Source organism: Danio rerio, chromosome 16 (assembly GCF_049306965.1).
Source record: "Danio rerio strain Tuebingen ecotype United States chromosome 16, GRCz12tu, whole genome shotgun sequence".
NCBI classification, from domain to species: Eukaryota; Metazoa; Chordata; class Actinopteri; order Cypriniformes; family Danionidae; genus Danio; species Danio rerio.
The window spans coordinates 57,267,501-57,281,156 of record NC_133191.1 but is presented as its reverse complement, the minus strand read 5'-3'; the positions used below and the strand labels follow the sequence as shown (position 1 = coordinate 57,281,156).

Sequence of the window (13,656 nt, the reverse complement as noted above, 5' to 3'; positions counted from 1 at the left end):
CGTTGTCTGTCACCTTTTCTCCTTTTTCGTATCTTTTTAGAAAGAAACCGAAATGCTTCCACACATCTGATTTAAAACCCGCTTTAGGTTCGATCATTTCCAGCTCTTTTTCATCCCCGCTACTAGCAGCACACTCCATTTCCGCATTACTGGATCTGTAGTGACAACAGACCGCAAAGGATGATGGCCACGCCTAGGCTGATGGGAATTGTAGTTCCTGCTACCTCCCGTTCACTTAATTCGCCTGAGCAAACTTTTCTCAGAAATATAGTTTTATTGAGTCATGCGCCTACGGTAATATTGAAAAAAATGACTATTTCGGTATGACGGTATTTACAATATTGATACATCCCTATTAACCACACTTTAATTCGTCACTGTTAATTAATATTAAAGGCTTCTCAACACCGTGTTTCTGCACGAAACAAAGCTGCTGCAACTAAACAAAGTTATGCCAACTGTGTGCTAGTTTCGAGCTTGTACACCGATACGCGCACTGGATTAACTTTGACTGAGGCTATAACTAAAGCAAGTTCGTTATTTCCAATGGAGCATGCGAGGCAACGAGCTCTACTTTCCAGCTGCACCTAGTTGACATGACGGAGCTTATGTGATGGCGGGAAATGCAAACGGCTGAAGTTTAAGGAAGACTTAATGAAAAGTACACATGTTTGCAAACCTACCTAAAGTTACAAACAATGGCGCAGATGAGAGCGATCATGTGGTGAATGTTGATCCGCCAGCCGAGATCAATCAAGTGTTTTTGGAGAGAGTGCTGAAAGACTCAGTGGATCAGCTGTTTTTAATGGCCTGAATCTCGAGCAAGGGTGTTTCTTTGGTGATATTGCTTTGACTCACACTCTGAAAATGGTGAATGTGAAACAACAAACTGAGGATATGGTAATGCTCACCTGTCAATCAATATTGGTGGGCGGGGGGACTGCACCCCTACGTCAAGTTGCATTCGATCACAAAACCGCTCCAATTGGTTCACCGTTTTTATGTTGTTAAATTGAAAAAAAAGGACTGTGTGTGTTTATATCAGCCCAATATGATGGTCTATACACTATACTTGCACACATGTGTATCCAAACAACTTGAAAAGTAGATTTTTCACCACAGGTGCCCTTTAACGCATAATCCCCCTTCATTTTAACCAATACTGAGTGTAATGAATGGCAACAACAATTAGGAATCAATCCTCAAAACTAAATATTGAGAAGAACTTTTAGAACTAAGATATTTTGGAATTTGAATCTTGCTGAATGTTGTTGTTGTTGATCTGTAGGTAAATGTGTGAAGAAGGAGCCGGAGCATGAAGATGGTCATCAGCACTTTGACGATCCAACCAAACTCCTGCAGGAGTTCCAGGACGCATCGGTGGACCGGGTGGGGTCCCGGCCGTCCTCCAATCTCTCATCCCTTTCCAACGCTTCAGAGAGAGATCAGCATCATTTAGGTGATGAGTTATAATTATCACTTTATACATCACAGACATTACTGATCTGCATTATAGTCACTGAACATATAAAGTCACTAAACAAATATTAGTTGTGTCACATTTGGTCACGCTTTACAATAAGGTTTCATTAGTTATTGTATTTACAAACATGAACTAATTATGAACAAGCCTTATACAGCATTTATTAATCATAGTTTAACATTTACTAATGCATTATTAACATCCAAATTCATGCTTAATTAATGCATCATCAGCTAACAATGAACAACTGTATTTTCATTAAGTAACTCTGATGAATGTATTGTTCATTGTTTGTTCATGTTAGTAAATGCATTAACTAAAACAACCTTATTGTCAAGTGTTACCCTAAAATTTGGTTTATTTTTAGGGTAAATAATTAATTTATATAATAATATTATAATATGATATAATTATATAATAATATAATAATTTATTCAAATATCACCTTCAAGTATTTTGTACTTTTATTTATTACTCCTATATTTTAACTCTTATAAAATAATATTTTTAATCTTTAACTAATATTTTGTAACTATATCTTTTATTTTTATTAAAATTATATACAACCAATAAACTATAACTATAAACTACACTCACCAGTCACTTTAATAGGTACACCTTACTAGTACCAGGTTAGACCCCCTTTTGCCTTCAGAACCTTCATGGCAGAGATTCAACAGATTCAACAAGACACTGGAAATATTCCGCAGAGATTTTGCTTTATATTGACATGATAGCATAACACAGTTGCTGCAGATTTGTCGGCTGCACATCCATGATGCCAACTTAACTTTTATTGGGTTATTTATTAATAACTCAACCAGTTGTATTAAATATTTGGTGCTTTGTTGGGTTATTTTTAACCTTTATTGGGTTATTTATTAATAACTCAACCAGTTGTATTAAATATTTGGTGCTTTGTTGGGTTATTTTTAACCTTTATTGGGTTATTTATTAATAACTCAACCAGTTGGGTTAAATATTTGGTGCTTTGTTGGGTTATTTTTAACCTTTATTGGGTTATTTATTAATAACTCAACCAGTTGGGTTAAATATGTGGTGCTTTGTTGGGTTATTTTTAACCTTTATTGGGTTATTTATTAATAACTCAACCAGTTGGGTTAAATATTTGGTGCTTTGTTGGGTTATTTTTAACCTTTATTGGGTTATTTATTAATAACTCAACCAGTTGGGTTAAATATGTGGTGCTTTGTTGGGTTATTTTTAACCTTTATTGGGTTATTTATTAATAACTCAACCAGTTGGGTTAAATATTTGGTGCTTTGTTGGGTTATTTTTAACCTTTATTGGGTTATTTATTAATAACTCAACCAGTTGGGTTAAATATTTGGGGCTTTGTTGGGTTATTTTTAACCTTTATTGGGTTATTTATTAATAACTCAACCAGTTGTGTTAAATATTTGGTGCTTTGTTGGGTTATTTTTAACCTTTATTGGGTTATTTATTAATAACTCAACCAGTTGGGTTAAATATTTGGGGCTTTGTTGGGTTATTTTTAACCTTTATTGGGTTATTTATTAATAACTCAACCAGTTGGGTTAAATATTTGGTGCTTTGTTGGGTTATGTTTAACCTTTATTGGGTTATTTATTAATAACTCAACCAGTTGGGTTAAATATTTGTTGCTTTGTTGGGTTATTTTTAACCTTTATTGGGTTATTTATTAATCACTCAACCAGTTGGGTTAAATATGTGTTGCTTTGTTGGGTTATTTTTAACCTTTATTGGGTTATTTATTAATAAATCAACCAGTTGTGTTAAATATTTGGGGCTTTGTTGGGTTATTTTTAACCTTTATTGGGTTATTTATTAATAACTCAACCAGTTGGGTTAAATATTTGTTGCTTTGTTGGGTTATTTTTAAACTTTATTGGGTTATTTATTAATAACTCAACCAGTTGGGTTAAATATTTGTTGCTTTGTTGGGTTATTTTTAACCTTTATTGGGTTATTTATTAATAACAAGTTTGGCCAAATATTTGGTGCTTTGTTGAATTATTTTTAACCTTTATTGGGTTATTTATTAATAACTCAACCAGTTGGGTTAAATATTTGGTGCTTTGTTGGGTTATTTTTAACCTTTATTGGGTTATTTATTAATAACTCAACCAGTTGGGTTAAATATGTGGTGCTTTGTTGGGTTATTTTTAACCTTTATTGGGTTATTTATTAATAACTCAACCAGTTGGGTTAAATATTTGGTGCTTTGTTGGGTTATTTTTAACCTTTATTGGGTTATTTATTAATAACTCAACCAGTTGGGTTAAATATTTGGGGCTTTGTTGGGTTATTTTTAACCTTTATTGGGTTATTTATTAATAACTCAACCAGTTGTGTTAAATATTTGGGGCTTTGTTGGGTTATTTTTAACCTTTATTGGGTTATTTATTAATAACTCAACCAGTTGGGTTAAATATGTGGTGCTTTGTTGGGTTATTTTTAACCTTTATTGGGTTATTTATTAATAAATCAACCAGTTGTGTTAAATATTTGGTGCTTTGTTGGGTTATTTTTAACCTTTATTGGGTTATTTATTAATAACTCAACCAGTTGGGTTAAATATTTGGGGCTTTGTTGGGTTATTTTTAACCTTTATTGGGTTATTTATTAATAACTCAACCAGTTGGGTTAAATATTTAGTGCTTTGTTGGGTTATTTTTTAACCTTTATTGGGTTATTTATTAATAACTCAACCAGTTGGGTCAAATATTTGGTGCTTTGTTGGGTTATTTTTAACCTTTATTGGGTTATTTATTAATAACAAGTTTGGCCAAATATTTGGTGCTTTGTTGAATTATTTTTAACCTTTATTAGGTTATTTATTAATAGTTGGAAGGGCATCCACTGTGTAAAACATATGCTGGATAAGTTGGCGGTTCATTCCGCTGTGGCGACTACTGATTAATAAAGGGACTAAGCCAAAGGAGAATGAATGAATGAATTTAATTCTATAAGGGGGAGTTTGGTGATACTTTGGTGTAAAACAAAAGTAGCACAAATTTACATCCTGACACAATTTTTGGATTTTATTAGTGGTATGTTGCTTCAGAATATTAAATAATTAATTGATTGATTTGTATTTTGTTTCTGATGATCAGGAAGTTCACCTCATCTGGGTGTTGGAGATCAGGCAGAAATGGTTCAGGATCCGTACGAGTTTCTTCAGTCTCCAGAGCCCGGATCCACCGCCAACAGCTGACCCAAACACTGCAGATCTGTGTGTTCTAGAGTGTTTCTCAACCATGTTCCTGGAGGACCACCAACACTGCATGTTTTGGATGTCTCCTTTGTGTTACACCCATTACAGTCCTTTCAGTCTCTGCTAATGAGCTGATGATCTGAATCAGGTGTGTTTGGTTAAGGAGACATGGAAATGTGCAGAGCTGGTGGTCCTCCAGGAACGTGGTTGAGAAACATTGTTGTAGAGGACTGTAGGCATGTACAGGTTCATCGTGTGTTTGTTTTTAAATAAAGCTCTGTGACTAATTTCCTTTTTATATGCTGTTACAGTTGCATTATTACAGGCTTGATTGTCTTTTTACACCCTCAGCTGCTTTAAAATTTGGTTTATCAAGGTCCATTCAAAAAGTAGGAATTATTAAGTGTATAGAACTGAAAACAGAAATAATTTGCTCTCCTGTTTTTATTCATTCATTCATTTTCTTTTAGACTTATGTAATAGAGGCCAGCTAGTTAGTGCTGTGCAGGTAAACCTCACTCCTCTGACCTCTAAAGGTGCTCTAGTGACTGTTGCTGGAGGCCAGGGTCTTTAGCCTCCTTGGTAGAGCAACCGACTCCCATGCGGAAGGTTGCCGGTTCGGTTCGTTAAAGAATAACATTTAATCAAAACAACCCAATGCATTGGGTTAAATTATATAGCCTAGTGCTTTGGTTTAAAATATAACCTATAATAGTTGGGTTATATGTTAGGGTATTTTTAACCCACCTATTTTAACTGAGTAGGGACTCTGGGTGTTGATGACACATGGAACAATTAATGTCAATATCTTATTTGTTATTTACTGGATATGTATGATGAATAATTCTAAATCAAACTTATTTTATCTTATTGTAGTTAAGTAGCTATTTGGGATGAGCCATGTTTTTTTTTTCTCCAGACAATATTTTTGGAATTCTGGAATTTTTTCTCCAGTACCATTTGGAACTGATACAGTTTCATTAAGAAATAAAGAGCGTATTGATTTGTTTGAAGAGGTTGAAGCGGTTTGTTGTCACGGACAAAAGTGAAGAGCGGGGGCTGTCTGTGGTCTTTTGGGCCCCTAATAATATCTCTGGAGGCGGACAAAATTTCGTGGGCCCTTGGAATCTTCCTAACTTCCCTCAGCGGCGCCCCTATCTATTAGTTATATTTGAAGTTATCCTAAATGAACTAAAAGAGCCATTTTTAAGCATATTTGCTGAGTTACATATTCGGTTGATTAAGAAATGATCTCAGAACTCATTTCAGGACAGATATTGCTCACTGAGCTAAGCAACAAACTGCGTTTTGGCTAATTAAGCTGCCAACACCCAAATCATGTGTGCTTCTACAAGATGGTAATCTCAAAACTCAAAGCCTTACATCAAACTCCTCTAAATCTTCAAACTAATGTGAGGATTAATCTCTAACAAGTCTTTCTATTAACTTTAAACACCTAAGATTACTTTTATTGTCAACCTTTCCCTCTCTTGATTCAATCCTACGAGCACAGAGCATGCAAATCCCCCAACCAGGCATTTGGACCAATACAATTCCCTCATGTTGTCCCAACACAAAATGCTTAAGTTAACTCAACGGTTTACAGATTTAGTGTACCAAACATAAAACAAATAAACTGGCCAAATAAATCACAAGAATTGTGTTGTTTCAGCTCAATTTAAACAGGCAGTTTCAATTTTGTGAGTGTAGGGGATGCCTTTGAATAACCCAATAACTCCAGATGGTGTGGCATCAAATACAATAGCAACTTCTGTATGGGGGATGGAAATTAAGGCAACCAGTGGGAATAATTAAAGTTGTTCTGCATAGTTGTCTGCAGCTAAAACTCGTGTCTTTGTACTTCATTCATAGAGATCTCATTTGCATTTAGCTTTGCATGTTCTAGTGGTAACCAGGTAACAGTTACAATCCTCCACAGAGAACTTCCATGTTCTCTAGTAGCTCATTTTCACATTGTTTGAACATTTCCCTATCAAATTACAGTCAAAGTTAGACTTTACAGAGATATTAATGCCACTTTTATACTAATTGATTCTGTTTGTGTTTTAACCGTCAAATCAATTCTAAAAAAAATACATTTAATTACATTTTTGTGTATTCTTCATAAACGCTTCGAGTCGCAAAATTCTGAAACTGCATATTCATGAGCTGCTTTAACTTTATTAACCAACGTCAGCGTGACTTACTTAATATTCATGAGCTGCCGCGCGCTATTGGACGGCAGCAGAGCGTGACCTAATTATTATTCAACAGTTGTGTTTACACCGTTCATATTTTCTCCGGCTGAAGTCAAATGCGTACAGCGCGCACGCATAAGAAGATATTTTAGCAAATATCTTGACGAATATCAAACAATATAACGATTTCACATCATATATGGGACTGAATATACGAAATGAGCACGTTTCTGACTGAATAGCGCCTTTTAATAGGACTGTCACTCAGAAATCAATGGATCAGCGAACTGTCTCTAGGAGATCCAGATGATACACAGCAGATGTCGGTCCACAAAGCACTGCTGGAAACCGTTCAATGACGAATGTAAGTGATTTTTATTATTATTTACACGCTTTAATGTATTTAATTAGTCAAAAATCCCATTACTAGTTGTTTTAGATATTCATATTCGTCGTATTAATGCTGTAGGAAAGTTCGAAAGAGTGTGAAACGCTAATTTAATTATGCTAATATAATACTATAAATGCTAGTCAGCGTTGTTATTGATAGCAGAAGAGTTTCCTGGATGAAGTGGTTTAGTGGAAGTTGCTCATTAATCGATGTTCCAGTTCTCTGAATCTGAAGAGTTCTTCATTTATGATTACATTTGCTAGGCAACAATCATTCTGTTCATGTTTAGCAGGAAAAGCACAGCAGGAGTTCAGTCTGTGAGTAAGACAAGTTCAGCCACTCATGTGTTGGAGATTTGCATTCTGGTTTGTCTGAATTACTTGGAAAATGTTTGAAGCTAAAAGTCTAAAATGGAAAAGAAAAATCTGAAGATTATATAAGGCTCAAATACGTTGCAATAACTGCTTTTTGGGAAATGTTATTATATTATTTTAGCTTTTTTGTACAAGCATGCATTTTTATTTGAAATTAGCTTATGTATTTTCATTTTATTCAGTTTTATTTGTATTATTATCCAGTACTTTAATATCTTATTAGTTTTTACTTTTGTACTTAATCTAAAATATACTTTACTTTGCTAAGTTTGCTGCCAAGGCAGCATGTATTAATTTTTGCTATTTAAAGGGCATTTATTGAAATACCCAGCAGGCACACGTCATAAGATGTTAGTATTAGGTTAGATTTAGGTTGTGATGCCAGGTCACCAAAATTCAATGTCTTGCCAGTGTCTAAGGACAGCGTTATTTTGATGTCCAATGACTTTGATATTAGGTTGATTTTAGATTGTGTTAGAAAGTGACCAAAATCCAACGTTAAGCCGACATCTTAAACCAACGTCAAATTGACTTCTAATACTGACATTTATTCGTCAGGTATGGCAACCAAAATTCAACGTCTGATAGACATCATAGTGGTAACATCCACACAACGTCAAGCGGTAACATCATCAGACGTTGATTTTTGGTTGATTTTTAGGTTGAATGTTGGTCATTGACGTCTTGTGCCTGCTGGGTGTTTACATCTGTCATCTTCTCATCAGTGACCATAGATATATACACTAGATATCGCATAGGGAGCCTGAGCATGCGTCAATAGCGCCGCCACATTGGTACAGTGCTCCCAGGATAAATGTCATTCAACCGCACTAGTCAAGACAGTGTTATTACGTGAAGATGCGGGACTTTAGCGCTGTCTACGGGTGTAGTAACAAGCAAACAAAGAAAACAAAGCACAAAGGCAGAACATTTCATAGGTAATATTAAATTTTTTTCTGTTTTTGTATGTTTTGAACTTTTGTGCTAATCAGGTAACGTTATTGATGATAACAGTCACTTACTGCATTCACCACACGCAGGGTTCTTACGGGTGCTGGAAATCCTGGAAAATGCTTGATTTTTAATATAGTGTTTTCAAGGTTAGAAAAGTGCTTGGATTTTGGACAAAGTGCTTGAACCTGCTTGAATTTGCAGGGCTTGAAATTTTAACTGTTTTGGTTGCATACGTGCACAATTTTGTCTATGTGACCTCAATATATATGTTTTAATTTTGTCTATGTGACTTACATATATAATATGTGATCCCAAATATATTTGGGAGCATTTGTGCGTGTGCATAAATTGTTGTCGTGCGACCAGTTTTCATTGCAAAATGTTTACAGAATGCGCACATTTGTGGAGCTAATTATAAGCCGAAACAATCTGAGTTTGAATTGTGTTAAATTGAATTATTAACAATTGTAAGTTAATAATACTGATTATGTCCTATTAGAAATGTTTTGAATTTGTATTTCTTAACTTGATTATTGAACGTCTGAAATTTAAGACAACTTAATTTTTTAAAACAGATTTTTATAAACATATTTTTAAACCTGAAACGACAATCCAATGACTGTAAAGAAAAAATAGCAATGCACATGAATCATGAATATCATGAACGACTGGTCATGGAAGGTTGGTACTACACCCTAACAAAATCTGACTGTAAGCTCATTTTTTGAGGTATATCAACTTTTGTAGAAAGAGACCAAACTTAAAAGTATACTTCATCCAATAACTAAACTTTTTTTAAATTTATTTTTTAATCATTTTTGGGTGAACTATCCCAATAAATCCATGCTCTAAAGTGCTCAACAATTTTTCGTTTTTTAAAATAGCACAATAGATTTAAATGTGAACAAGTACATACAATATAAATAAACGTATTTAACCGTGGTTATTAGGTGCTGGAAAAGCATACAAATGTACCTTGAAAGTGCTTGAAAAGTGCTGGAATTTGAAGTTGGAAAAAGTGTAAGAACCCTGCATACGGCAAAGCAGCTCCAACTCGCACTAAACACTCGGCTTATGCTAGTTTTGTTGAATAAAATCAGCAAACAATGCAAAAGAAATATGACAGCGAGATGCTGCGCTGCCAGAAACTTGTATTATTGTCGCCTAATGTTAGTGAAAGAGTCGTTCGGGGGATTCATTCACAAACGAATCGCTCCCTCCGTCAGTATGAGCAGTGAAAGCAGAAAAGGACGTGTGTTTCAGGACACGGATTAGATTCAATGTAGAAAAGATCAATGTAGAAAAGTGATGTAAAATTATCATTTTCGTAATTAGAAAAAAAAATTACATACTAACATCCAGGAAAACTCCCGATCATAGATATATGTGTATATGTGTATATCTCTGGCTTTGCATGGCCACAGTCCTCCACTGTACCTTGGTCCCGCATTCATTTCAAAGGAGCGCTACCCTGTAGCAAGATGGCGGCGCTATTGATGCATTCCGTCCAATGGACAACAACAGGCCAGGCGACATCTAGTGTATATATCTATGATCAGTGACATGCATCTAAACAGTCTCTGGGTCAATGCATGTAAAGATTTTAGACACTTTTAATGCTTCCAAACTGTTTGCTGCAGTTATAAATCGCCCATGTCTTGAAGTAGTTCATTATGATGCAATTTATCTTCTATGTGTGATTTGATTGGACAGGAATCACAAGACTGATTTCAAATCTCCACAGACAAGAAAAAATAAAGTACTGACTGCAGGTTGAAGGAAAGTAGTGGAGTAAAAGTACTGATACTGCACTAAACATGTCCTCAAGGGAAAGTAAAAGTGCACATTTGTAAAACTACTTAGTAAATTACAATGCCTGAGAAAAACTACTCAGTAACAGTAATCTGAGTATTTGTAATTAGTTACTTTACACCACTAGATACTGCATAGACTACTGTTACAAGTTTAGATGCTAAATGGATGGAATATAACATTTATAACAACTATTATCCCAATAATGAAAGTTCTTCAATACATATTGTAGCTGTCATTTATAACACAATGCCTTTCGTATGAATGATGTTGTTTTGTGTTCTGTCTCAGTTGAACTGCTTTGGTCGTCACCGCAGACGGACGGCGCCCCACAATGCCACGGGCAGCAGAAGTGAACTGGTCGCTCCTCCGATTCACTCCAGGATCAACGGCTGGTCTTCACCACTGCACAGTTTCCAGTTCATCGCCTTGTTGATCTTCAGCTTCATGGCCATTGTGGCCTTTGGCATTTACGTTCCTCTCCTGCCAGCGCCTTGGAGCTATGCAGCTTACGCCGTATCCTTTACATACAATCCACAAACAAACAGAAAAATACTTCCCAAATGACGTTAAACGAATTCAGGAATTTTTCACAATATCTATATTATTTTTTCTTCTAGAGAAAGTCTAAATTGTTTTATTTCGGCTATATTAAATGCAGTTTTTAATTGTCTTAAACCCATTTTAAGGTCAATATTATTAGCCCCTTCAGCAATATTAGTTTTGGATTTTCTCCAGAACAAACCACTGTTATACAATGACTTGCCTAATTACTCTAACTTTACCCTAATTAACCGTGTTAAGCCTTTAAATTTCACTTTACGCTGAATACTAACATTTTGAAGAAAATCTAGTCAAATATTATAAGCTGTCATCATGGCAAAGATAAAAGAATATGGAAACGAGTTATTAAAACTATTTTGTTTAAAAATGTGTTAACGAAATATTCTTTCCATTAAACTGAAATTGTGGAAAAAACATAAATTAAATTAAATTAAATTAAATTAAACGGTTCATTCTGCTGTGGCGACCCCAGATTAATAAAGCCGAAAAGAAAATGAATGAATAAATTAAATTAAATTACAGAGGTAATTAGGGGTACAGTTAAATTAAATTAAATTAAATTAAATTAAATTAAATTAAATTAAATTAAATCAAATTAAATTAAATTAAATTAAATTAAATTAAATTATACGGTTCATTCCGCTGTGGCGACCCCAGATTAATAAAGGGACTAAGCCAAAAAGAAAATGAATGAATAATTAAATTAAATTAAATTACAGGGGTAATTAGGGGTACAGTTAAGTAGGATCTAACTATATATTAAGAATATATTAATATAAATATATATTAAGAATAAGCGGGACAGTCTAAAATCAACTGACTGTTTATGTTGAGTTAATATTTAATAATTTCTGAAATATTATAGTAAAATCTACACTTACAGCATTTTCATTCCATTTCCATATATTCTATTGAGATATATATATATATATATATATATATATATATATATATATATATATATATATATATATATATATATATATATATATATACAGTATATATATATATATATATATATATATATATATATATATATATATATATTAATAGTGCATCATTTTCTGTGTATTTTTATTACTGTCTTATTACCATAATTTATGTTTTTCAAGTTATGCAAGATTCAAGTAGATAAAGATTTGTTAAATTACAATTATATAAATAATTATACATTTGTAACAGTGTACCACCTATTTTTACATGTAAACATTTTAAATTCTTTATTGTGATAAAATAATATGATCAATAAGTCAAACAACAATCAATTGTGACTAATAATGTACCAATTGCAACTTAATCTCAGCAGCATCTGTTGAAAATTAAGCTATTTTGATTAATAATCAAAATATTATTGTCAGAAAAGAGTGTTAACACTGTACAAATGTAATTAAGAGCTGATTTTAATGAATTTAATTTAATTTAATGTCCAAAAAATGTAATTTTCCCACACACTTTATCTGGACAAAAGCAAATTGCCTTTTAAGCTTAGATTTTATATTGAATGTTATATTTAAACCCCTATTTGTACTGCGTTTATTCTACAACGTACAACCAGTTTGTCCAGTCCATTATGACTCATATGAAATGAATCACTCAGGAGCTGATTCAAATCAGTCTAACAAACAAACAGAAGCAGTATTTGTAGGCCGTGCTGAGAGATGCGTCTCTGAGGACAGAAGTGCTCTTCAGACTGTCATCCGCTTGAGCTCAATTACAGGCTGATGTCAGCAGTGTGTGTTCCTGCAGCTAATTGGAGGATACAGTCAGTCACACACTCCTCAGTGTCCTAACAACACACGACATGACAAGACTCCAGCAATTTGTCTGTTCACACCAGATGCATCACGACTGAAGCATTTAAACACCACAGACATTCACGAGCTCAGAATAGTGCACTGCACAGCCAAACAGAGAGCGTTTAATATCAAATAAATCAATGTTAAACCTCATTAACATTATTAAAGGAATGCATTGGGCTCTATTTGAACTATTTAAATGTCCTGAATTCAAATTAAGGCGAGGCAGTGGTGCAGTAGGTAGTGCTGTCGCCTCACAGCAAGAAGGTCGCTGGGTCGCTGGTTCGAACCTCGGCTCAGTTGGCGTTTCTGTGTGGAGTTTGCATGTTCTCCCTGTCTTCGCGTGGGTTTCCTCCGGGTGCTCCGTTTTCCCCCACAGTCCAAACACATGCGGTACAGGCGAATTGGGTAGGCTAAATTGTCCGTAGTGTATGAGTGTGTGTGTGGATGGTTGCGGCTGGAAGGGCATCCGCTGCGTAAAAACCAAGTGTGCCGCAAGCCTGCGTTTCAGTGAAGGTCTCGGCCGTTAGATCGCCCCCTGGGGGCTGGCTGCAGTACAAGTCATAAAGCCCGCCTCCTCCGTGTTAATGAAGGAGACTTGAGCCCAAATAAAATAAATTATTACACTTGCAATAAAATGTCCTGAAAGATAGTTCTGGTCGATTAAGGCACTGGTTATTGTGCTGAAATAGGTGCAGATCTTCATTTTTGTAAACAGTTTGTTTTTAGCAGTAATTTAATGCTGGGCGTGTCATCGTGATTGACAGCTGTGATTGACAGTTTCTCAAAGCAGCGCGTCTGAGCTTCGGCAGGAGACTGAAGTGTTATTATTCAATTTCTGTGTTATTTTACCATGACAAAATG

At 34.6% G+C, this 13,656-nt stretch overlaps 2 protein-coding genes across 19 annotated transcripts in view; both read left to right on the top strand.

Moving 5' to 3' along the window:
• Window positions 1–5,001, top strand: part of brd9 (bromodomain containing 9) — a 164,175-nt gene extending 159,174 nt beyond the window's left edge. For 7 of the 15 annotated variants that reach the window (XM_073924715.1, XM_073924711.1, XM_073924708.1 and 4 more), the window contains 3 exons: window positions 1,289–1,459; window positions 4,603–4,748; window positions 4,903–5,001. In XM_073924715.1, the coding sequence (XP_073780816.1) occupies window positions 1,289–1,459; window positions 4,603–4,703 (272 nt within the window). In that variant the 3' untranslated portion in view covers window positions 4,704–4,748; window positions 4,903–5,001. 15 annotated transcript variants of the gene reach the window in all.
• A 1,993-nt stretch (window positions 5,002–6,994) lies between these two features.
• zdhhc11 (zDHHC palmitoyltransferase 11) overlaps window positions 6,995–13,656 on the top strand; it is a 28,301-nt gene continuing 21,639 nt past the window's right edge. For 3 of the 4 annotated variants that reach the window (XR_012391768.1, XR_012391767.1, XM_009292728.5), the window contains exons 1-2: window positions 6,995–7,265; window positions 10,724–10,948. Coding sequence is in view for 2 of the 4 variants with exons in the window: in XM_009292728.5 (XP_009291003.2) it covers window positions 7,257–7,265; window positions 10,724–10,948 (234 nt within the window). In the remaining 2 variants the exon portion in view is untranslated. Of the gene's footprint in view, window positions 7,266–7,500; window positions 7,610–10,723; window positions 10,949–13,656 lie in introns of those variants that run through there. The other variant, XM_073925573.1, reaches the window with a different exon arrangement.